Raw genomic sequence first — 27,983 nt, forward strand, 5'->3', positions numbered from 1 at the left:
TCTATAATTAATATTTAGTTAATCTGAGACATATTAAATGTAAAAGCTATTTACAAACAATGACATGTAATACAAAAGTGTTTAGCATTTGTTCATATTATTCCATGTATAATTCATTGAATTTAAAATATTAGTATACATATTATTATTAATTATAAGCTTACAACCCTAAGTATATAAATATATTATTATAAAATAATCAGATTTATAATTTTTTTTTTTCAATGATAATTGTTTTTAAGTTATTTTTTAATTTTATGGATAAAAATATTATCATTTTCTGTATTATATAACAAGTTTATCACCTATAAATTTTAATATTAGTAACTCTAATAACTTTATTACTTATTTCATGAAATAAAAAATGTGATAAATCTGTTGAAATTGAAATGGTAAATATATTAATTCTAACCTAATGACAAAAAGTTCAAAAACATCAGCTAATCATGATTTACAAAAGGAAAAAGAAGTTTTTATTTCAATATAATTTTTAGTTAATGTCAACATAAAGTAAAAACTTTGAAATCAATTTTTTTTTTTTTTAATTAACTTTATTAAATTTAAAACTTACAATAATACTACTATGATATGAGTAACTATAGTCTATAACATTAAAAAGTGCACGTTTGTAATAATCTCATAGTTGAGATAATATCAAAAATCAACTAAAAAAAAATTAATTGGACTATTTATGCTATATGCAATCATTTGTTTTCGTTAACAGATAAAGTTTGTTAAAAAACATCAAATCGTGATAATATATAAATTATGTAAAATTAGCGCACATATACTATACAAACGACTAGATGTGCAAACTTATAAGCGATTATGGATAATTCGAAATTAAAAAATTATTGACTGTGACGGAGCCATTAACAGTTATTGAATTATATATTGGGCATTATTTGCGTGATACGGTGTACCGTAATATTCGTTAATAATATTATGTAAATATATTTTTTACTCGAATGAACATCGATAAGGATTTATAATATAAACGCTTAGCTGATGTGAACGGTAATGTTTATGAAACTTCTGTCCGTTACGGATTTTGTAGGACGCAATTATGTATCTTCACGAACGTCTCGGAATAGAACATGGAGCACACCGCGGCGTTGTTGGCGTACGTCATTTCTGGGATTTTGTGTTCTGGGTTGACAGACACCTGTAACGACAAAAACATTGTGTCATGATGTTATAACGTATAACATGCCATTGGATTGGATTTGTTTGATTCAATTGGATTGCGTTGTCACAGGCAGGAAACTATTTAATAATAATAATTATATGTACTCCGCAAACGAGTGTGAAAGACAGTGAATAGGTAAGTGCTTTGTGAAAATAAAATTGTTTCTCGATGACAGTGTATTATTACTATATAAATTTGCAATAGTAGTGAACATTTTCGTTTACGAATGTTTGGCGAAAACAGAAATGTACATAAGTATATTGACGTGTACTTTATTGAAATATATATAATTTATTCATAGAAATATCGATTAATAAATCATCCTACTCCTATAATTATAATGATAATCGTGACGAAAGCATTCTGATGATATAATATAAATAGTGACATGGTGGGGAAATTCCCGGAATCGATAATCTGTGTGTACTTATCGAAATATATAATATAAGCTATACAAATGAATTATTATTTGACTATTTTCAGTCGCACGTCTACAATACTTATTACACTGTTGGTCGATGACTGAACAGTTATCGTAGTATTCCCTATATAATATTTTACCTTGCCACACCATTTCTTACAGTTATAGTTACTGCATGGCATAATACGTATTATGATAACAGTGAGATCGATTAATCGGCTTTTAAAGAGAACAAATAAAACGTTATCAGGGAGAATAATTTTTGAAACGTATACAACTATTTTATAGGTGTTAACTTTTCAGTATTTTTAATAATACTATATAAAACAGTTATTTAATGTATAAAAATTCAAGTGTTTTAATTTCGAAAACAATCGAAATATTTAAGTAATAATAACAACATCATTTCATAGGAAATCTATTATTATTTTTTTTTATTTTGGGTATTCACGTCGTGAAAAAAATCAGTGTTTTTAAAACCATATCAATTCGAGTTAACTCAGCGATTTTACAACCAAATTAATAAACATCTGTAACCGATCTAGTAACCGACCATCTGATTCATAGTTATCCGCATTCTCACCTTGAGTGTGTACAGCCCTGGATTCAAGTCAGTCACGTCCACCCACTGACAGTCGATGTTGTGTCGGTAAATGTCCGAACAGTTGACTGATATACCCTGGTCACCGAAATCAGCGCACGCAAATGACGGCCTAGCTCCGTCTGTGCACTGATTGTCTTCCAGACAAAACGACGCCTTGTGTCCCTCGGCAACCTTCATCCCATTCTCGTCTAGCACGTCAAAAGTAGCAAACACTTCCATGCTATGATAATGCCTGCAAAAACAAATAAATATAGTGACTATTCAGATAAGTACTATAGATATAGATTTTTTTTCTAAATGAATAATTAGGAAATATTTATTTTCATCTTATCTTCTAACGTCATGAAATATATTACAAATTAATCACAGATTAATTTATACATGAATTTTAAATTCAAAAAAAAAATTTCTATTTAAAAATATTGTAACTTCAATCATTGTGGTAATAAAGGATTTCTACCCAGTACCAAATCTAGGAGGGAAGTAAGTAATTATCTTTGCCCCAGATGCTCTATAAGTGCACTCTCAAGCTTATGAAAAATAATTAAAATCCATGAACATAGAGAGTATATAAAAAACATGTATAAATTATAACATATTTCCAAACTTTCATTAAGAAATATAAATAATATTACACATAAGTTACTTAAAAATATAATATATTAGTATTTATTATTAAACAATTTTTGTACCATGTTGACATATATTATTATATATAATTAAATAAGTATTTGTATTTGGAAAAAACTCAATCCCGACGAATCGTATATTATTTTAATTTTAAATTAAAGTACGATTTAATAGATTATATAAAATAAATATTTTTTATTTTGTGTTTTAACATTTTGTCTTATGCTAACACTCGGCACACCGCGTTGCTCTATCCATGTGAGGGTACTGCATTTTTATTAGCCCTGGGCATTAAATGTCCTAGATCCGGCACTGTTTCTACTATATATAATATTATAAATTAACCTATATTATATTATATTCTTTCAAACCATTGTTTGCATTCATATAGTATTTCATATTCTATATTTGTAACATATTTGTGTTCAAAAACAAAACAATAAAAACGCATGCACATTGTTAATATAACTATTGTATGATATTATAATATGTAACGGCATGACAAAAAAATTCTTGTAATATTAAAATATTTTACGTTTTCTTAATTCGATATTCTTAGAGTAGATTATTACGTATGCCGTGTCAGAGCCCGGAGGTTGGGAAATATATAACTAAAAAAAATCTTGCTGGTATTAGTCACGTAGAATCCTCAAAAAATCATATTATATTTCGGACTAAAAAAAAAAACTCTGGCCATTTGTACAGAACTATAATAATTTAGTATACAAGTATACTTTTGTGTCTTTCCCCGACCAATAGTATAGTTAGTGTTAGTACAATTTGATTTAGCACGCAGTCTTGTCGAGAGAATTATATAAAACATGGTGTTGTAAGTCCTCATCAAAATTACATATTTTGAATGACACATTATGATTTTTTAGGGTAATTTTTAGCGTTTTCGTGTCAATTTCTGTACAATATATTGTATCAATTCATAAAATTGGATATTTAAAACTATTTGTGTCGTGATTTTAAAGTAGGATTCTCTTAAAAAAAAAAAAAAAAAAATGGTTTTTTCTGTACTACTATATAGACTAATGTCTTGTTGGCTACACTAAAAAAATACGAAGCACTGCGATAACCCCATCGATCGCGTTGTTTTGATAGAAAAATACAAGAATAATAAACATAACAAATTATTAGTGTTGTCATTATATTATATAATATATATATATAATAATTATTGTGATCGAAACGCATGTACCCTGTGAGTCGTAAAATCTAGAAATAATAGAAAAAACTTACAAATATTATCAACCAACTAAGAATTACATCTTTGTTCTAATCGATATTAATAAGTTATTTTTGAGTTATTTTGATTATGTTATAATATTTGTATTAAAAAAAAAATCATTTTTTATATTTATCAAGACAAAATATTTTACACGGTTAGTACTTTATTTTGCGTTCCGTATTTAAATAAATTGTAAACTGTGACTAAAAGCGGACGGCACTCAAACATAGTAATAATTTATATAAGGTGAGTATTATATTATATGGTATTATTATTATTACCTGGACGTGACAGAATTTTATTTGGCTTTTTTTTTATCATTGTTATCGGTATTATCATAAAACATAACGAGCTCGCGTATAATGCTTCCTATATAATATTAAGATGATATTATCACATTTTTTCCCCTGCAACGAACCGTCGAACAAGAGTTTCTTATCCATATTCCACACGCAATCGCCATTTCTTCGTATTACAATACATCTGCGTTCCTTTGTTTTAGCTGTTGTCTTGGTCTCCCACTGCGCATACGAAAATAGATAGCCCAACATTCTACCTCTTCATACCTAAGTCATAACTACTCGTCAAAAGGGTTTCAAATTATATTTTGATCTAGGAATGAACGCATCAAAACGTGTAATTTAGCTGTAGGTAATTTATCACAGAGAAGACGAGTCGTAAACAATATTGTATTTTATATTTATGTTCTTCGTTTTTCATTTATCCAATATAGTTTACCACCGAAAATCAATAACGTTTATGACTGCCATTCGTTTTAGATCTACTAGAATTTACTCAATTGCCCTCAAATATATTCCTATATATATTTCTTTAAATTTATTGAATACCGTCACTGAATGTAAATGAGCATAAAGTGATTTGTACACACAAATAATTATTACTATGACCTATGACTAAAATTCTGTGAACTAATTTGTTTAGTTTTTATTGTTTTAAAATTTAATTTTCTCGGAAACAATAACTGTTAATACAACATATTTTTATTTATTTTTTAATTAATCGTTTTATTGTGTAGTTGTAAAAACTACAACTTTTATGTTATACTATTAAAACAATTCTAATGGAAGCACTAACATGTTTTTCAATTAAAACTTTTTTTCATTTGAATTAATATGATATTAAATAATATTGGGTGAAAATGGAATTATGAATTTTACGAATTTACTGGTTTTTTCAATTAAAAACATCTATTAATTATATTCAGAAAGTTTTTAAGTAATCCAATTATTCTCTGCTGAGACTAATATATTTTTCTTATATAATAATATAATGTGATTAAGACTATCATTATTTAAGATTCTCTGTATTATAGTCATTAATTTAACTTAAATTTTTATTGACGTTTTAGCTTTTACAATAAGTATAGTTTTTTTTTCTTATATACGAGTAGCTCATTAATTTTACCTCCCTCTTGTACTAAACTTGGCTATATTTTTTATGTTCTTATAAAATTTCTTGTTTCTCAATTTATTGATCAAATGTTATTTTGTTACTATGTCTTTATAAAAAATTATCAATAACAATTAATGTGTGTAATAAATACTTTAATTTAACATATTTTATATTAATTGTCTATTTTAAATAAACAATGTACCTATACGTCAAATATACTTCCTTGCATCATATCAAATTTTCAAAACTTATAAAATATCATAAAATAGTTATAATATATTTTTATTTATACTAAAATAATTTTCTTAAAGGAATATTTAATTCAAGATAAAAAAAAATAACTACTATATATAAAATGGGTAAATATTTAATGATATCAGAGAAAATAAAAGAAATATCAAAAAATAAAGAAAAACGTTTGTAATGTAAATCTGTTCGTATCACAGTCTTTGATCAACCAAAATTTTAAATCAAACGAAACAATCACAAAGACAAAAATTAAAAGTAGTAAGAATATAAAAATAAATTAAATAACTTGTATATGCATACTTAATTTATGGAAATTTCGTGAAAAACATTAACATAAATATCTGCAGATACATATCTGTAATTTCCAAAAAAATTATACTCTTTTTTAATAACTATAATAACTAAAAACTAGGTCACGCGTAACTCATCGATAAGTAAGAACGTAGAAGTATAATATTTCCATTGTGACCTATTAATCTTTTTCGATTTTTAATGATATTGCTGTTTGGGAAAAGGACTATAGACTATATTTCTGTTTGAAAGCTCAACAAATTTAATATCGTATATCAGAATTTTGAATAAATCTCAATATGAAAACTATGCTACTACAGCATAACATTTGCACAACGACAGATTACTGTCCTTCAGAATCAAAAATCAATTACATGTAAACAGCACGTTTTGAAAAAATATTGCATGTCTTTAGTGTATAGTCAATCGATGATAGTTTTAATCAAACGATAATAAGCAATGTATAAATGTTATAAATTATTTATGTAAAAAATAAAATTTAAAAGTTTAAGTAGTAGTAATATTTTCTAAGTGAAAAAAAATAATATATATTACATATTATCACTAGAAAGTAAATAAATCATTTTAAAAATATTTGTGATAATCTACACTAAAATGTTTAAATTTTAAATTCTGACATCGCAAAACAAATTTGTATCAAATCAGATTTTTCTCATCGACTATACGAGTACTACTGGCTATTTGTCTAGATTGTAACAGATTGAACGTTATTTTTCACCAATCGAATTCGTTCTCGACCACTACCAAACAATGGCCTAGTTTAAAACAGTTAATCACATAATTTTGTTTTATTTTAACGACAATTTTCTCGCTTCAGAAAGTATACTAAAATGAGCACCAGTCACTAAATTTAAATCAAAACTCTACAATCACGTAACAAACAAGTAAATCAATCCAAAAAAAAAAAAAAAAATGAATTACGTTTATAGATTACTCATGAAAAAACTTAAAAGTGAATTTTTTTCGAGCAATAACGCCAGATTTAAGTGTAGATTATGCTTTTCGAGGCTCGAATCAAATATCCACGACCTTACTCTCGAAATAATGAGAAAAAAACAGTGAATAAAATAATGATGATTCGATATTATTATCTCTTAAACATTTCATTCTTCCGAGTTTCCGTTTATTTAAATCGTTTGAAAAAATATATTTGTAATGCGAAATACGTAACAGGACAGTTATTAAACGTCGTACAAAATCTATAACAGTGAGCACTTAAGAGTATGGTCATCGAATTTACAGACGCCTGCTTGAAAATTCAAAAAAAATCAACAATCAGACGCATAATTTAATGTCTATAACTAGGCAAGCGTGTTCTCGACATCGGTCTGTACAACACTCAAAACACGGTTTCGTCGACTTAAAATATTTACATGTTTTAATAACTATAATATTGTATATTATTATAATTTGCTCATCATGTTTATTCATGGCCTGTCTAACACGTACATGTGACACTGATGAAACTGCCACAGATGTTTGGGCACGACCGGCCGGAACGGAGCGGTGCCGACGTTTGTGATTTTTGCTGTGAACCGCAACAGCCGTCGGGTAATCAGGTGCCAATCGATCTCGTCCCGGCGGATCTGGTACGCGGACGATGCCAGGCAATTCTCCTCCATGGCACACTGCAAGAAATACATCTGCCTGTCCTCCAGGTACGCTGATCTGATCAGTTCTTCGACATTCACCGCCAAATCCGCCATATCTGAGACAGACAAAAACAATCGTATTTATTTTTATTTTTTTCCTGTCCAAAGCATGTATTATTTAAATATTATACAGTGACAAAGAAAAGCGTATTGCAAAATATCGATTTTTCTGTACATTAAATAATTATTATAATATGCAGTACTCGAGGAAAAATCATATTAAAATAATAATTACTCCGACACTTATTCCTTTCCTTAGACAAAACTTTAATTTGTCTTGACAATCGACAATTAATTAATGGATTGATTCCCTAAACTAATATAATTCGATGTCACAGTATACCAGGTGTAGCCTGTAGACAAATAATCCTGAAATTTAGTATAAAAGCGTTTTCGGTAATTCCAACATAAAAGTTTTTAATTAAAAACGTTGGTTTCTTCACAAAATTCTTGTTGCTGACGATCTTTGAAAACAACGAGCCAGTAAAAAGCTTTTAAATATCATTAGCAACCTTTGCCAATCGTTCGAACACTTTCATTAATTTTATGAAGCACTTCTGTACACTTAAACAAAATACAATGATACCATAATAAAGACATTTCCCACTTAAAAAAAAAAAAGCAGACTTAAAATTACACCTTATACCTATGGCTTAATAAAATAAAAAATACCTTAAAGATAGTTAAAAATATATTCACAAAAAAAATGTAATCACTTAAGTATTATGTGTTTTTCGAGCTATATACATAATAAAAGAGAACACGTATAGGTACCCGATAATTCGATCATTGTTAAAATTGTTCAACGATAATCACACATAATAAATTGATGATGATGAATTGAATTTTTTCTCACTAATTTCTACAAGTTTAATTCAGTTTTGATACCAAAATATTCATTTTTTAAATTTTAAACACACACACACACACATATATATATATATATATATATATTTATTGTACATTTGTTGTTTTATTAATGATAATAATGACAAACTCAATAAAATGATGTAAAAACATTTCTAGAGATAGTAATATCAGTAATCTTATAGAAAAAAACCAATATTAAAAACGCGTCAAAGTACAAGTATACATGAAAATACCTATTCGTTATAAAATAAGTTTGGGGAAAAAAGGGTTTCTGTGCAAAATATTTTTCCGACGACAAAACTTTCAATTTATCTCGTTATGTATAATATACCTACTCGATATAACCTACTCGAATACCTATCTAAGTCACCCATATAGATAAGCGTTTACTCTTTTTCAATTCAGGGATGTTTTCGGTGAAAAGAAAAAAGGATACTCGTTCAAAGCAATCAACTTAACAAGTTCATGAGCTGCGTGGTCGGGTGATTTTAGCTGCGATTTGTCAAATATTTCAAACTCCTTTCTTTTACAAAGTTTGTCGACAAAAACATCACCACTTCGGTCGATGACTTATATGGAGTATATATATATATATATATTATATTGACGTAAAAATAAAAAAAAAACGAGTTTGAAGAAATTTAATTCTGACCGATAGGCCACTTATGGGTGTTTCAAATTAGGGGGATAGTCAATAATTGATTTAAAAACTATGAGGCCCGCCCTAATGTCGCCAATTTCGTTCATATTTAATACACTGTCCGTCAGTCACGGCAGTATAACGTATTTATCGAAACGCCAAACCACCACTGCAGATCGCTACCTCTCCACCAAAAGTTTGTCGTATCGGCATTGTCTCGTCGATAAATCATATGATTATTACATCAGAATATTACGCGAAATACATTTTTTTTTTTGCGGAATGACAGCTGTTAATAAAATATAATTGATACCATGTACTTGATAAATAAAAAATCCAAACGACAACGATCTGTCATCGTTTTGAAAACCCATAAAATGAAACATTTAAAGTATATACATGGTTAATTCTTTCTTAAAGACCATATTTCCAAATATTTAGAATTATACACCATTTATGAATAATCTAATGACTTTCGGTCAAACTTACTGAAAATTAAGAAACAGCTATTATTATAAAATAAATATTTAGATATTAAGCATAATAAACCAAAAACTAAAAATAATTATTATTTAAAACCTACTATTTAAAAAAAAACACACATATACACACACACTCAGCGAATTTCTTATTTAAACAACACTAATTATTTTGAAACATTAATATTTATAAAAGTTTTTTTTTTTCATAATTTCCAGTGGAAATAAAACAACATTTTTATAAAAAAAATTATTTTTTTTTAATATTCTTATTGTTATATTTTTTCAAGCTATTTCACTTTTTTGAATAGCCACATATTTTTTTAATTTAATATTGTACAGCAAAATATTTTTCAAAGTATTCGATACATAGAAGTTTAAATTCGTAACGAGTCATTTTTTTTTTTGAGTTAAAATAATTTTAGATTAACTAAGCAGTGTAGTAATGAGATACCACACAGACTATTGATTCACTACTCCGCTTTCCAAAACTTTAAATATTTATATACTATTATACTTATAACTCATAAATTACTTGTCTAAATTTCGATTTTTATGTATCAAAATACTCCAAACAATATTCTATTTCCAAATTTAAAATTTAAAATATATTCATCGTTAAAAACAGTAAACACTTAAGAAATTATAATGTTAAAAGTACTATAAAATATAAAAACTTTAAGAAAAGTGTCGTTTTATTCGACTGAAATTGATATTAAAAAAAATCTTTTTAAAACATTAATAGATTCAAAATAATTAGGGTTGTTTGATAAAAGAATTACACAAAATACGAAATGTTTAATAATTCCGTTTTTAATTTGAACATTTAAAGCTAAAAGCCAAGATCTTAATGTAATGGCTTACCACATTTTATGACATTACTATATGCGTTATCTCACTAAAATGTGTTATCAAATTTATTATTTTATGCCTAGAATTGTATTGTTGTTTAGTACATGCGTACTACTCAAAAATTATATTTATAATAATTATTCAAATTATATATTAAATTATAATGTTTTTATTGTACATGAAGATATAAATTCGTACTTAATGGAATTAAGAGTATAATATATACAGTTAACAAATATTATATAGTGGTTGTACCTAAATTTACTATAATAGTACATTTTTTATATTATAAAAATATACGCCTCATAAAAATATTAAATTAAACGCATTAATGGTTCAATGTGTAGGTACATTACCATAATATCATTTATAATCTTACTCCGTTGCTGAATTGTTGGACAAACTACCTGATATAATATCGTTTTACAGCATAATAATATAATAGGTTTATCAGTACTTTGAAAAAACCTTTAATACTGGATTAACAATTTAACTTAAAAATACAATTTATTTTTTAATAAAACACTAACGTTTTTTAAAATATATTTTTTTATGATTTTAAATTATTACAAAACTAATATTTTTTTTTTTAAACTACATACATAATATTTAGTTACATATTTCAAAACAGAGTATTTTGAATTATATAAATCTAATTTCGGTTAAATAGTTTATTAAATTTTAAAATTTTAAATTTAGATGAGCATAGTAGTAAAACAAGATTTTAAATATTAACCATACATTAAAACTTTAAATACTTATAACTTAGAAACTAAAACATAAACGACTTGTCTAAAATTCGATTTTTATACATCGAAGTACTCTAAAAAAGTTTTACTATACAGTGAGCAATTAAAAATTCATGATTTTTAAAAATTAAAAAAATATTAAATGTTATAAAATTATAAAAATTAGATTTTTGAAAATATTATAGTTTTGTAATAATACGTGTACTTTGTTAAACAGACCATTAATGTATACTTAGTAAGACCTATATATGGTACACATTTAACCATTTCTGTGAAACAATTTTGTAAATGTAAATTTAAACAGAAATAACGTGTATATTCTGTCGTTGACTTAGTAAGTACGCAATAAAACGCGTTTTACTAGTTGGTACGTTGTAAGGTTTCACGTTAAATATTTTCGTTGAAATGAAATATAAATTATTATCAGATCCAATTGCTCGTAAATATATTGTAAAAAAAACAAAAATACCCATGGGGAAGGGGGAGCTAGCTGTCGGGGATAATGACAGTTTTTAACACTAAATATCGTTCAGCACACATCATGAAAAGTGATGTTCAATTCAAAAAAATAAAATAACCCATCATTTCACTTTTGGTAGAGACATTTAAATCTACTGAAAATTTATATTCTATGAAACACACTAGTTTGCGCATTCTGACGAGAAGCAATAAAAAAAAAAAAAAATACAACAACACAATTTATTTCAGTGCAAATAAATTATTTCTACCCATTCTTGGTAACAAAACGTTAATAAATATTAAATAAATTATATATAAATATTTCAATTATAATTACACAGAATATAGGGATAGTGAGTATTTATATTTGTACACGTATGTATACATGTATAATGAATTTTAGCATTATTTCAATGACACTTAATGAAGAGTTGTTTACGACATGTTGGATTTTTTTTCTTTAGTAATATGTTTTTTTATAATTAAAAATATACTTGTGTGAATTGTTTTGTTATAAAATAAAATTTAAAATTTGACGAGTACCTAACCACAGGTTATGTTAAGTATTCATCTATTTATTCATTTATTTTTTAACTAAATTAAAATAAAGTACACTCTGAATATCTAAAATTATAAAAACCATTTCCATAGGTTAATTTCACAAATATAGGTCATGACAACTATGTTTTCAATTTTTCAAAAATGATTATTTTATATAACACAAATTCTCTATCTCTAAATGTTCATCATCAACGCTCGAATATTCAACAATACGTCCGATGCTACTTTTTATTTATACAACACAGTTTATAATATTTTTAATACATTTCTTGCAATCACCTCTGACTACTTAATGACTAAAACAATATATGACTATATTATGGGTACAGTATAAATCGACATATACAATATATATAATAAATATATTAATAATATAAATAAAAATAAAAATAATAAACAATATTATATTATATTATATTATTTTATATTAATATAAATAATAATATATAATATAATATATACAATCGTTTTATTATGATTTTATTTGTTTTTTCCTTGACGTATACATTTAATAAAGATGCTTTATAGCAGTTTTTTTTTTTTTTTAAGTATGCAATTTTAATATAGGATCCTTTAATAGACAATAAAGTTATGCATTCATATCATGAATAACAATAAACAATTTTAAAAATGTTCTAAAATATATTAATTTCTTGTTTATTATATCATAAAATATTATTAATATTTTAATGAAAAATGTCATCGAATGGAAAATAACTTTACCTAAAATACGTCCTGAAGGTAAAGTTGAACTCGTCAAAAATACATCACCTAAGCGACCTGTTTTTCATAATATCGTCAAAAATGGTATATATACCTATAGAAAAATGGTTCACGTTGTTTCCATGCAATCCCGCCTACCATATACACCATCAAACTAGCAAAGTGTAATATTTTGACGTTACTCTTGATGATCATTCAATATTATAATCAGCACTTTATGTTCTATGAGTGTATTTTAACAATGTTTTATAATTTATAATCATTGCCAATAAAACATTTTTGAGGTGAAACGATTTGTATGAATGATGAAAATCACTCACCTCGTACACACGCGACTGCGGCTACCGTCTCTTTCTTGGTTGAGCACGTGGCCTTATGCTGGTGATAGCAGCCAGCAAGCGACGACTCATTTCCGGCACATTCGACTGCCGACAACACGACTGGAAGATCCAGCCCACCGAACTGGTCTGTCTGGAAGGCGGCTGCTGCATACCCAAGTCCTATAGAACGACACACGATCAACGCTTCCAGCACTCCGAACCCGTCGCCACATATCACGCCCCAACCTATAGTGATGTGAACATTAAAAAACACAATTTTTATAGCTTAAATCAAAGATCAAGTAAAACAATTAGTAAAATATATGATTTTCCATCGAACAAAACATCAAAGTTTAAGTCTTAACTACACAATATCTATTTTTTAATTTTGAACACAGTTAGTTATTTTCATGATATCAATCATCGAGAAAAATACTTTTACAAGATTATCAATGAACAAAAAATATGGAATATTTAACAATTATTTATGTACAACTTATTATAAATAATTTAATGATAATAAAATTAGTGTACATTTCAAAGGGCATTACTAATTATTATATTACTCTAATTTAAACTTTAAATATTTATGTAAAAGAAAAAAACTTGATTTATATTATTTGATATTAAATATCAATACATTTTATACATTTATTACAAATACTATAAACGTGTTCTGTATCAGATAGTGAAATACGTAAGAATTATAAATAATTATTAAATAAAAAAAAAAACCACAAAACATTTATTTTATTTTTCTACAGTTAATTTTTTTAACGTCAATTGAGTTATTTTCAAATATACCGTTTTTTGAAGACAAAACTAAAAAAAATCAAACAACATAAGTTGTGAGTATTAGATGTAAAATAAATCACTCTGTATGTAAAATATACGTATAAAAACACCCACACCTATATAATAATTTACTATATTCTATCATTCTAATATTTCAATAATATATATATGTATAGCGGTGGTCTCTTTGTAAAAATATAGAACTAGAAGTTTTTTTTTTTTTTTTTTTAAATCGATAAGAACAAAAACGACCCTCTCTCAGCCCATGCCCGACCAAACACTCGAAAAACATTTTAGAATTTACTACTATAATATATACGCACACACATACACACCGCTCCATGTTCTCATTGTTTTCCCACAGACTCCTTTCTTCACCATCACCGCCCCGAAACCATCAACGCAACTCGCGCGAGAAAAACCTGATTCCCGCCTGCGCTCTTCCCGAGCTTTTCTTTTACTTTTTTTCCTTCTCTCTTTTAAGATAACTCGGTCTCTGCCGTCGTATTTTTCGTCGAAATGAAACTTTCCACGTTTGTTATAACACTATAATATCACAATATTATATTTTGTTGTATATATATATACATATATTTATTTTACTATATTTTACTATATTTTTTTATCACCGACTGGATCAAACATCATCGATAGAAGACGTACAAATATAATATGAGCGTAAAGCTAAACGTACTTACGTACAAATCAATTGACAAATTTCTTTTGTTTGTCTCGCGTATAATGTTTACTCGATGTACTTTTTCGATATTTTTCTCCTGAACAAATTGAACGAAAACTTTGAGAAAGTATAATATGCTGTATGTATAGCTGTGAAACTCATGACGGTAAGAGTATTTGTATGGTGACGCCGCGTGTTCCGAAGTATAAATAAAACTCAATCAAGAAACACCGCCACTCACCCGTGTGTGAGTATATCAACATATATCTATAATATCATCAAAGTCATAAAAAAGTCAGCGATATATTATACGCATCGGATCCGCCATCAACATGACACATATTCGATAAATATTATTATTGAATTTATAAATTTTGATGTCTCCGTGCCCTTAGCACTTTTAAATGATTCACGTCAAATACAGATTTTTATTTGGCACACGGATTGTTAAATAATATACTTATGGCTGTATAGTAAAATAAAAATCATACTATTACAAGCGTTAAATAACAACGGTAATACCGTCTATATGAATATTGTGATTTAATTAGAGGAGAACAATGTTAATTTGCAGTTTCTCGTGTATTTAAACTTATCTCGCAATTATCTACGAAACTAAGAAGTGGGGGGATTTTTTTCATAGAAATATAGGTAATTAACTGTAGTTTATAATATTTATTTGGAACCAAATAAATGCTATCCACCGAGCCCGGAAAACAATAATGCAATGCTTTATTATAGTTTATCGATTGATCTTACTTTAAATCGGACTTTTGGTACCTAACATCATACATCAAAGACATTCACCACAGATGACTGTAAATAAAATTTAACGTCCAAGTCGTATTTTTTTTTTTTGGAAATTGGTTTTTTCTTCGATTGTTTTTTACATTGACATATTTTTATGGCTTTGAAAAAGGTTGGCAGTACACTAGTCATAGTTATTACCAAAAAAAAATACTATATATTTTTTAATATTTTCATTTATTTCAAAACCTTATTATGAATTCGACATTTTTGCAAAAATACAGATTTCAGTTCAAGTTAATGACTTAATGTGTATCTACCAAAAAATTGGAGTTTTAAATAAACGTATACAAATTGATGATTTATTTTATTTTTTATACCTTATTTCTTAAACTATTTTTTCATAAAAAAAAAAAAAATTATGACATATTATTCTCATAAATATTCACGAGTTCGATAAAAATGTACTAAACATTTTAGAAAAAAATATTGTAGAAAATTATTAAAATATTAAATTTACACCACCGACCAAAGTAATTACTCGACAAAATTGTTGTTTATTTTAGCACTCTTATAAATTAAGTAATTTTTCTAAAATCAAAATCAATAACCAAAGTATCGGTTCTAAGTGTAGTAAAAACTAGAATATTATATATAATACGCGTTTATAAGTCTACCAGTAGCATTTTTAGAAAAAAAAATAACGGAACGTATGTAAATCAAAATGTTCAACATTGGAAGTACGTGCATTATTAAATTATAAATCATTAGCGATTGGTATTTAGTGACAGGGTAAAACTTTTTATTTATTATTGTTATTATTGTAATATGATGCAGCCCTAATTTTTGGCTAAATGTATCACAGTAGTATATTATTATTTATTGTTATTATTATTATTATTATTGTATAAAAATTTTGTTGTGTCTAAGTGTCTGTGCTGGGGCAAAAGGATAACCACGTTTACTTGATATGATGAAAACATTATCGTGTTAGACAAAATCAGTGCAAGTCTAAATTATGCAATTCCCTTACTGCATTGTGTTTCATTGTATAGTGGTAATTTCAATGTCCATCTACGACCAAATGATTAATTTATCCTATTAACTAATACATTATTATTGATTTAGTGATATTATATTCATTATATAACGTACTAACATATTTCAAAATAAACGTTTTCCGCATGAATTTAAACATCAACATTATAACTTGATATTGTTTTTATTAGCTAATTGTTTAATTTAATTTAATTTTGTTTTTTTTTTCTTTTAATTTTCATTATTAGGTATATAATTTTCCGTATAATTTTAACGTATTCCGTTGAGTATAGTATATTTTTTTAAATCTCAAACGTGTAGATAAAATTTTTCAAAAAATTTGCTAAACGTTTAAGATATTTGTTATGGTAATGATAATTTAGGCGGAATTCAGTAGATTTATAAGCCACCGTACAATGATCGATGTATTGTAAATTTGTTCACTGAAGAAAGCAGATTGGGAGACAGTATCGCCTTAATAAATAGTTATACACTGTAACGTTACTATATTCATTAAGTTAACGCTTGAAGTTCGACAAGAATACTTAATCAGCGTCGTGAGAGGGAACAAATTGCATTTGTTGATAATAATTAGGCTTATGGCTAAACAAAACGAATTTAATAGACATTCATTTTTAATTAACTAATATCCACGTTGCAGAGGCTTAACGCTTTTTAATTGTTCCAGTGTTTAAAACAGCTACCTACTTTATTTTCAAATAATTTTCAACGTTATGATGCTTTTATTTTTGTTTCATACCACCCCATTGAGATTTATTTTCATAATATTTTTTTTTGCGTTCCATACAATTAACTCACAGTCAATATACAATTTCATAGATTCAACTTCAATTGAATAAAAAACGTAATTTTGAAATTGTTTTATCTTCAAAACTCGATGGCAATGTTTATTGATTTTTGATAAAACAATATAAGTTATCAATAAGGTATACTAATTTATACTGAAACTAGCAAAATAATTTATACTTAATGTATCACGATAGTCAAATAAGATAATTTTCTCTTAATTCAAGATCCTATTTACTACGTCCTATGTTGAAATCTAAACTCCCAATCCATAATAAAATAATTATTTACAAATCAATGTTAAAACCAATCTGGTCTTGTGGAGCCCAAATATGGAGTTGTGCAAAACCAACCCAAATTAAAACAATTGAAGCATTTCAGTCCATTACCCTCCACACAATAACGTCAACTCCTTAGTATGTTTCTAACCACACCCTTCACAAAGACTTAAACATTGAATCAGTTGAAAACTTAGTTAAAACCTACTAAAAAAGTTTCATTCCAAATTACTTCATCATTCAAATCCTCTGATTGCAAACCAACACTCAGCCTTAATTCCAGATAACCCCCCTCGTCGCCTCAAAAGACGTTGGTGTTGCGATCTATTAAACTGAAACACCACTCCCTGTCCTAACTGTCACAACTCGAAAGGGTCCTATCACTGGATAGCTTCCCTTCACAAGTTTTCAAAGTCACTATTATAATGTTAACTTATTTGCTTATTGTATTTTATTATGTACAGATTGTAAATGTTATTTTGTTAATAAAAAAAAAAAAAGATAATTTTATGATATCACTTTAAAATTAATGGTTTTTTTAATTGCATTGAATATTTGATGTATTTGTCGAAAACAATGTAGATATTTTAAAAATGTATTGTTTATACGCATCGTAAAAAATACATTTAAAAAAACTTTCACCTTATAGTTACTTTATATTTTATGATTTCTTTACTAAAGATAAAATTAAAGAGAATAGTGTCTGTACGTTAAATAGTCCGATTTTTATACGAATAAGCTAATAAAAAAACGATTGTGTCAAAAGAAATAATCAAATAATCAATTCAAGTGATCTGTACAAATAAATATACGTAAAGTAATTTTATTTAAAAAACATTTCCACTGAATTTTAAAATAACTATAAAATATTTACTTTTATTTAACTAAATAGTATTGATATAGCTAGTATTACATGTCATTATTTTATAGGTAGGTACTACACAGAATGTACAAAAATATGCGCTTTCGTTGGAATTTCGTATAAAATGTTCGAATGTCAAAGGCATTAAAAACTACTCTTTTGTAATAAAGTCAAATAACGAACTACACTAACGAACTATAAATATTCACAAATGACATATTCTTGAATCAATTATTTAGTAAACGTCAAAACAATATACAAAATATATATGATGTTATATGTACAATACTCGATAAGCTTAAATATAGATATATAATTTTTGAGAATGACAATAACAATATTATACAATTATTATGTGGTTCGACATACCGTCATTAGTTTTTGCTTCCACTCTGCCTTCTTCCGATGTCCTGCCTCCAGCCAATCGCAATTCAATGTCCGATCCTGAAGTGTCCTGTACACCAATAATAAAATAAAATGATTTTCTATACTTCCAACTCTTTATTATGAGTTCAAGACTATGATAATTATAATATATAGTTTATGTACCTATGTAAAATATTTTTCACTATGATTTCTATACAAAACGCTTTTCTTTTTCTTTTCTTTTTTTTTTTTTTTTGGGGGGGGGGGGATCATATAATATTTTTCAACTTAATTAAAAATCCAAAATTATACGATAGCCTTGAGAATCATTAATGAATTTAATGGTCAAATACGTAATAATCAAATAACCAATAAAATGTCGCATTATAAGAATCAATTTTCACGAATCGGTTGTCAGAAAGTGAAATTAAATTTAAAATGCAGTGAACGCCTTAACATTATTTAGGTATAAAAATAAATAGAAAAGTGTTATTGTGATTACTTTGATCTTATACTTTTGGATGACTTTTTTCGCCGAAACCGTCACTGCAGGCACAGAGTATTTAGGTTTTTCAGGTTCCGGCGAACCGCATACTACGCCAGCTGCTTCAGAAGGATCACAATCATTTTCGCCCCAACTATCAAATCGACATTTAGAAATTTCTGTCTCTTGACCATCACACTGAGTATTGTCTATCCAATACTTTCCTACATGAACAGTTATAGTCATAATTATTAAGAATTGTTAGTTCTCGCCCACAGATAACTATAATAATAATAATAATAATAATTTTATCAATATAATCTAAGTATCATCATAGTATTATTATGATTATTATTATTTTGTAATACGATGTTAATATCATCATTACTGGCCGTTTGACCGAAGTGCGAATTGTGCGTAACCCTTGACGTGCCGTTGTAACCAAGTTGTCTGCACACGACTTGGCCTTCTCGCGCGTCCCATTCATCATCGCAAATGGCACCCCATTTTCCTAGGTGCATTATCTCCACGTTACCTGAAACAATAAAAAAAAGCTATAAAATCGAAAATTTAGATCTCTAAGACTAACCTATGATCGGTGTATAAAGTATTAAGCGTTTTCAAAATGTACTTAATATATACGTAATAACGATAGTTATTAATTTTATTTTAATAATAATAATGTATCATAATTCTATAGTAGTTGAATATATTTTAGATAGAAAATATTGAATCTGATGTACATAATGTTTTATAATAACAATGTTTAATTTCATCCTTTGTCGCTTTTTTTCGACAATTTAGTAGTTCTAATACCAAAGAAATGTGTTAAAAAATTATAAAAACTATTGTTATAGTTAGTAGTGCATTATTTCAAACAATTTTATAATTAAACTCTTAAATAAACTTAAGTTCGTCTCGTTATTTTAATCCTTGAAATTTTTGTCACGGTGTAAGTTTTTGCACGTTATCTCAATTGAAGACTATAATATTTAAAGGACACAGATTCCAAGCAAACAATTGAAATGAAACAAGACTTCTCTAAGTACTAACTCGAGAAAAAATTCAAAGAAGATTTTCTAAGCCAATAGTGATAGCGGTATGATCTCACAATCAATGATTTTAGTTGTGTGGTTTTAAGAGAACAATATGTTGAGCACATTATATTTTCAAAGGAGCACTACGTTTTCTTGATGTTATAAATTGATTTTTTTTTCAATCAACGAAGTCCTCATAAGCTTCTCATTAATAAAGCATCGTACATCGGTTACACAGGTTTTGGTTGAAACATAAATGTTTAGAAAAATAGAGACTAATATTGTTAAACCGATGTGAAAATATTATTAACCGTAAATTGTGTAGGTATATCGTTAAATGTGTAGCGCGCCAGTCGTATAATGGTTACCTATGAATACAAAACATATCGTACATAATACGATATGGGAATGTGATACGCCACGCCTGCCTTTCTGTATTTACGACCACTACATTGTAACCGCGGTTAGGTTCACCTCGCGATTATATTATTGTAAAAATATTATAAAAATCGAATTGCTCGTGCTAGGCCGACTGCGACGACTTTTACGATCGCCCAGGAACGCGTAATCGTATTTTGATTACACCCGCTCCGTGTAGTGATTGTATTATTATGCTCTTAACGTTCGCGATCCCGGCGCAATAAATAATAATATCAATATCGTAAATACATACAATATACATATATATATATATATATCAATTGTCCGAGCCGCACCGCACACATCGTCCAGCTCTCTTGTTCCGCGCGAATTCATTTTATTTCTATATACGAGACCAATAATTATTGCGGACCGTCACGGTTTTATTTGACAGTGATATTATTTTATGTTTACACTTTATCGTTTATGCACGATAATGAATGATGATTTTATTTATGTTCAAACGATATATTAAACAGAGTTACTCACCATAAATGCTTATAACCATTTTTTCATTTAATAATGATTTTAAAAAATGTTGATTAATTAAAAATCTAGTTTTTCGTATATCTGTGTACGTATTAGATTTTTTGTGTATTATTATTTTTCTATTACCTTGACCATCTTTTAAAGTTTGTTTACCTCAATATACGACTTACGATATTGGCTTTTATGACTTTAAATTGTCGAAATCTGCTGATCATATTCATTATGATTCATAATATAACATAATTATGCCATTTTAAGCACATTTCTTGAATATACTATTGTTAGCCATTACAAAAACGAACGTAATTATTCTTCATCAACTGTTATTAATTTTTTTTTTTTCTAAATTCTTACCAATAAAATATTTTAACTCGATAAGATTTATTTATAATGTATATTTATGTACAAAATAATTCACCAATCATTCTTTATACCTTATTTTTTTTTTTTTTTTTTTTTTTTAATAATGCAGTTGTCCGAAATCTGATTTTTTTTTTATTTAAAAAAAAATATTTTCAAATCCTTGATATATTCTGTATTACCAACGGGTTGTTATGTAAACATAAAATGCAACCATCTGTTATTCAAATGAGATCTTTTTCAGATATAAATTATTTAGAAGATAAATTCTTCGAAAATGTTGACGTATCAAAATCAAAATTCGAACAAGTAGTTTATAAGTTACTTAACTGTGTGTGTTAAGGATAATAATTGGTTTATGATGATAAATTTAGAAGATTAAAGGCTGCAGTGAACTGAAAATATTATAGTTATGCAAAATTTATGTAGTGCAATAATCACAATTTTTAATATATGATCTTAATGTATATTTAAAACTTACAAAAAAAAATCAAAGTTTTAATAAATTAATCGTTAAAGGATAAATGAGGGCAAGAATATTTGGTGAATCATCCTGTATATATACTTATTACACTCTATATTTTCTAATCTGTTGTTCACCTACCGTTACCGACTGAAGTATCTAAATAATTCAGAATAATTTTGCTTAAATTTTGTACTACCTACCTTATTTATTGATCAAATAGTTTAGTAGCTATATATCATATAAGTCATCGCTAAAAGTTTAGTAGTACGAGGTGGTGAGGTAGAGAAATATTTTATCATCCCACGAATATATAATATACGAATATTTACCGCTCCTTTAACTATAAGCGCTTATAAAAGTTAAGCTATTTATTAAATATTGAACATAAATATATTCAAATTTATTCTGCATAATACATAATACCGTAATACAGAACATCAGGATTATAATTTATTTGAAAATCTAAAATTCAAGTTCATCATTGGCTATCAGTTTAATTAGAGAAAGTCGCAATTTTTAAAATCCATATGGATATATTACAATTTTTACATTGTATAATCTAGATAGAAACATATAAAATAAGGCGGGCCCGTGAATATTGCTTTGCTGTACATTAGATATTGATTGGGTCACAGTTATGAGAGTTTAAATTTGAATTCAATGTTTTATCATTGTATACGAAAAACAATTGTGAGTAGAGACGATATGCCAACCTGTTTCACTAAGTATATTTTATAACATATTTGTTTGATATAACTATTAAATTCATGAATTTATTTTGTTATACGATGGGTTAATGTAATTTTTTAAGAAAATATGGCATTTATTTCATTATTAATATTTAACTATTATATTATACAAACTTATATAACTTATAATGTAGTCGCATATTTATGTAAATGTGCAAATACTGTAAAAAAGTAAAAATAAGTTCATTGTATAAATAGATAATATCCTAAAATAATTGAAAAATATTATTGCATAATGTAATGAAATTCTTAACAATATAATATACGTAAAAGTTTTTAGTTAAAACAGAAATCGATTTTGTTGAAAACTGATTTAGCATAAAAATTCTCGTTTTTCCTAAATGTTAATAAAAGTACTGAGCATTTCATCCTCCCCTCCCAAAATATAAGATAAATCAAATTTACTTCCAAAAACCACTCCCACAGTTGATTATCAAAGCATTTTTACTGTCTAAAAGGTAATGACAGTCAGAAAAAAATATATATCATTGTAAAATCAATACATTCATCGCTAAGCGCAGAATCTAAGATTATGTCTTAAATTCAATACGCATTTCAAAAATTAGATTTCAAAAATAAATAAATAAGTTAACAATTATTGAAAAAAAATAAACTAGTACAGAATAATTGAATTAATCGTATTAAAATATCTCATTGTATTGTATAAACGAAGGATTTTTTAAATCTATTATTTCACACACGATAATATAGAAATTCATATAACTACGTTGACATTTTTTTTTTTAACATAATATACAACTGCAATAAAAAAATCAAAATGTTCTATGTATTATAATAATTGTTACTTTGTTCATATTTATTATAGATAGTTAAGTATATTAAAAATAATATGTTCAGACATTTTTTTCTCAAATAATTTGACCATATTTAATATAATTTTATCTATAATTTTTCATAAGTAGTAATCATCTTAAGGGTAATCTCTAATTGTTTCTACAACAAACGCATCAAATTATACTCACTCAGACACATAAATAAATAATAATCACCAACACACAGTGATTTAAGTCCTTGACTTAATGTTAATTTCAGTTACGTATACGTATAATACGTTCAATATTCTGTTACAAATAGGTACCTATTACCTCATCCATACTCAATACTGTACCAATTTGCCCCGTCGCGTTTTCGATTAGACCAATTAATTACTTTCCCGTAACGCATCGCGATTCTACAATCGAATCATAGCCGTTCTAGTATCTATTATTCTCACTATAAATCTTTACGAGTCATTTGACGTACATCAGTAGACCTAATTTTGTACTATTAAAACGTGATCTATAATGATACATTCGTTCTGCAAAACTCAAACGATCGGAAACGCTCTAAAATAATATGATATAGGGATGGACATAGATACACATTTATCAAAGAACTTGCCCCAAATATGAAGGATTTTCAATATCCAATATTGTTCACACCATTTGTTTTAACATTATTATCTAACATATCGTGATAATAATTGATAAGCCCGCGATGCACAAACGTCATCAATCATGCATGATAACAATATAATATATTGATTTAAAATTATTACGCTTGATTATGCATTTCTATCGTCTGGGTATCTTAATTGAATATTGATCGGGTTCTTGGTCCGATTGCCTCTATATACCTTTAGACCAGGCTCTGGACGAACAAGTAAATATAATTGTACATATTTGTATGAATTTTACACAAACGTTAAAGTACGTTTTTATATTATAATAATACGACACCAAATATAATTATTTTACTCCGATAGGTATCTATAGGTAACTTGTAAAATCGTCGTAAAGATTGATGAATTATGGATCGTCGCGACGTTTTACGACGACGACCAGGCGCATACAACATATAGTAATAACGTGTACGGTCGTGGAGCTGTCGATAACGCGTGGCGTCGTGTCACGTTTATGCTTAATATAATATAAAAACCAAGAGTGTAATATATGTTTTCTTTTTTACGATTGACTAAATAAACTACAGACGGGGAACGTGATTGTCGGCCGCAGACGGCGGTGGCGGCGTTGATGACGAAGACGGGATGGGCGCCTATATAATAATAACGTTCAGCCCACACGATTACCCGAATAGTCTAAAATCCCATACGACATATCTTTATTGCGTAATATCATATGTAGACACCTGCCTGTGGAATATTATCTTCGTGGACGTGTCGATGTGACGTGTATTTGACAAAAACCGCTTTCCCAAATACGGTAAACGCATTTTCGGCACGCCTTAACTCCCCGACGGCGTTCTGACTAATTTTAAGAGGGCTGTTTTTTTTTTTTTTAAATAAGTACAATATATTACCAATGTTGTTAATAGATCAAATAAAATATTAGGTTTCATCTTTAGACATTTTCCTGACTTTACGATACACGTGATGTTTTAAAATTCATATATTCATCTTTGGTTTGTTCTATTTGTGAATATGGATCAATAATCTAAATATAAATTTAAAAAAAAAATTGTATTATTTAAATGTTCCATGCCCAAGAAATTATGAATTCTTCGTACGGGCGCTCAATTATATCTATTCTGAATCTCAATACATTGGAACAAAATCTTTTAAAACAAAGATTTATACTTTCTGTATAAACTTATCGTCAGAAATATATTTTACTATCCTGAATTCTTAAACTAGTTTTTCTTCTATATTTCTATTCGTAGTAATTCAATTTAATAATAAATTCAATAAAAATTTTGTCTGAACATAGAAGTAACGAGTTATGCGAATCTCTGCTTAGAATGATGAAAACAATCAATGAATTCCAAACCAATATGTTCATCTAATCAAAAATTTCCCATTTAATGTATATTGTAATTTCACATTTCTATATTTAGTAATATGGTTATAGTCCAAAAGTATTTTTTATTTTTTATTATTATTTGTATTGTATTATCATCATACTAGTGTCAAGGAACGTTTGTTGTTGTTAAATAAACTTTGTTACTGGCCCTGCCCAAAAAAACATACCTCCTCAATGACCAACGATTTTTCTCATCCCTATTTACCACAATATTAAAATGAAAATTTCCCATGATATCATTCAAGTCGATATTTCGTTTGCTTTATTTTACAACAGATTAAAACGTTTCAATAAACAAAATACGCCATAGACTTTAATATGAGAAACTGTACGATATTTATATATCACCGAATACTGAGTTGGTATTTTGAAACAATAATTTATAACACTTTCTTTTTTTTTACTTTAATTTAATAATAATTACACATTTTCAAAAATGATAGTTTAATTTTTATTTTAAAATTTAAAAACAGAATATTATATTTTATATTGTTAGGTCAATAAAAAAAACCAAATGTTTTTAAAAACCCAAAAAAGGAATTAAGAAGAAGTAATTTTTTGCTTTAAATAATATTATTTGGTCATAAATTATTTAAAAAAAATATTAAGTCGTAATTAAAATAAAGGTTCGAGGTTAATATTAAATTACACGTTTTATTAATAAATACATCTTTAAACTATTTTAGCTATGCGTGTATCGTAACTGGTATTATTAATCTGGCAGCTATTATGTAATTTTATTGTTATAATTATTTAAACATTTTTGAGATACCTTCGTACTCGGATTCGCCGTCGACTAGCCTCACCATTCCCTCGAGACTTTTATGAGTTTTCAAATAGTTTTTGATCAAGTTTGCCTTCCAATGGTGCCTGTGCTTGACGGTTCGACGACAATCAACCGTCGGCTCGAGTAGCGACAATAGCCCCAGCACCAGCATGAATGTAGCCATCAAGACTTCAGCCACCGGACGACAACCGTTGGACGTCTGTAAATCGTAACCGCGGTAACTTAACGTCACGAGTATGACCATGTCGTATTATATGCTAACTGTCGTGGACCGATTGATGTTTCAGCGGTGAGACAGGCGGACTACTGTGTCGATGGTCGTGTGGTCTGCAGGACGAAACCGATATGTCGTCTCGGATTTTCGTTCCCACCATCACTACCAATTACAAGTAAAATCTTAGAATAAATATTACCATAAGATGAAAAAAAAAATGAACAATTCACACATAGTCAGCTGCAGCTGTCGCCCACTTAAATTAACACTGTAGTAAATGTATACAGTGTGATATCAAACAATACTATTTTAATAACTTGTATTTCAATTTTTATTTTCGTTTTTTCCCCACGATTCAATTAAATTCTAAAATTTAAAAAAATCATTACGCGTGCTTTAGAATTAAAACTTTAAAATTATTTAATTCAAATCTGAAATATCCTGAACGTTAAGTTATCGGACGGTTCGCAGTATTAAAAATCACCCTGCGCAAGACGCAATATAATATTACCATAGTCGATCCCGATTAAGATGTAAAGCTAGACGATTGAGAATAGTGCGCAATAGTCTTACAATTGTAATAATATAACGTTGACTATGATTAGTGGGTAACGAAAAATGAGGATTTCGACTTATTTAGTATATAATATTATAAGGTTTGTCGTAAGGTCTGCAATACCGTAATCACTCTGTATAAAACGTATTTTGACACTGCGTGTTTGTGCCGTTGAAAAAGAATAGGTCATGGTTGTCATATACATATCGTTTTGGATTCGTAGGTGCAGCACAATAATAATTTATCACTATAATTGTATCGTCGATAATGCGTTTAGCAGATACGCGAAGACGAGCGAATTCGATTACGGACACTATGACCGCTCTATTTCATTATACATTATTATGTGATGACCTTATGTTATTATTAAACGTCCATGTTATACAATTATAATAATACGTATAGACGTATGTATAACAACGTGCTTACTTAAAACTGTGAAACTAATCAAGTCGACGATAGCGGCGGCGGCGATTCGTCCTGCGCGCGCGGTTCGATCTGTATACGCGTTACGCCGTTGTCAGTCGGCATTCAATTTTAAACTCGTCCCGAGCTTTTGTGTTTAACAACAATCGTACGAGTGACTGCAAACAACGTGATATACACACATATAATACTATTTTACCGTGGCATGATAATATACTAAAAACACGCATTATTTTCGAGGATATGA

General features: G+C 27.6%; 1 protein-coding gene across 1 annotated transcript; it reads right to left on the minus strand.

Annotated features, from left to right (window-relative positions):
* Nucleotides 1–626: 626 nt before the first annotated feature.
* LOC112593102 (lysyl oxidase homolog 2) lies at nucleotides 627–26,845 on the minus strand. The gene is made up of 8 exons (XM_025337381.1): nucleotides 26,526–26,845; nucleotides 19,802–19,948; nucleotides 19,432–19,637; nucleotides 18,933–19,017; nucleotides 13,358–13,603; nucleotides 7,502–7,760; nucleotides 2,194–2,446; nucleotides 627–1,165 (listed from the first exon to the last, which is right to left on the minus strand). Exons 1-8 carry the CDS (start codon nucleotides 26,782–26,784, stop codon nucleotides 1,043–1,045), a joined length of 1,578 nt encoding a protein of 525 aa, XP_025193166.1. The 5' UTR covers nucleotides 26,785–26,845; the 3' UTR covers nucleotides 627–1,042.
* Between the last annotated feature and the right edge of the window lie 1,138 nt (nucleotides 26,846–27,983).

Source organism: Melanaphis sacchari, unplaced genomic scaffold (assembly GCF_002803265.2).
Source record: "Melanaphis sacchari strain LSU unplaced genomic scaffold, SCAv2.0 Contig0_pilon_pilon, whole genome shotgun sequence".
NCBI classification, from domain to species: Eukaryota; Metazoa; Arthropoda; class Insecta; order Hemiptera; family Aphididae; genus Melanaphis; species Melanaphis sacchari.

Excerpts from the sequence above, each read along its gene's own strand:
- LOC112593102 (XM_025337381.1), bottom strand. The coding sequence starts at position 26,784 with ATGGTCATACTCGTGACGTTAAGTTACCGCGGTTACGATTTACAGACG. Across the intron at positions 19,638-19,801 it reads GCACTTCGGTCAAACGGCCA|GAAAGTATTGGATAGACAAT; the intron begins GTAATGATGATA and ends CTGTTCATGTAG. Across the intron at positions 1,166-2,193 it reads CAGGGCTGTACACACTCAAG|GTGTCTGTCAACCCAGAACA; the intron begins GTGAGAATGCGG and ends TTGTCGTTACAG.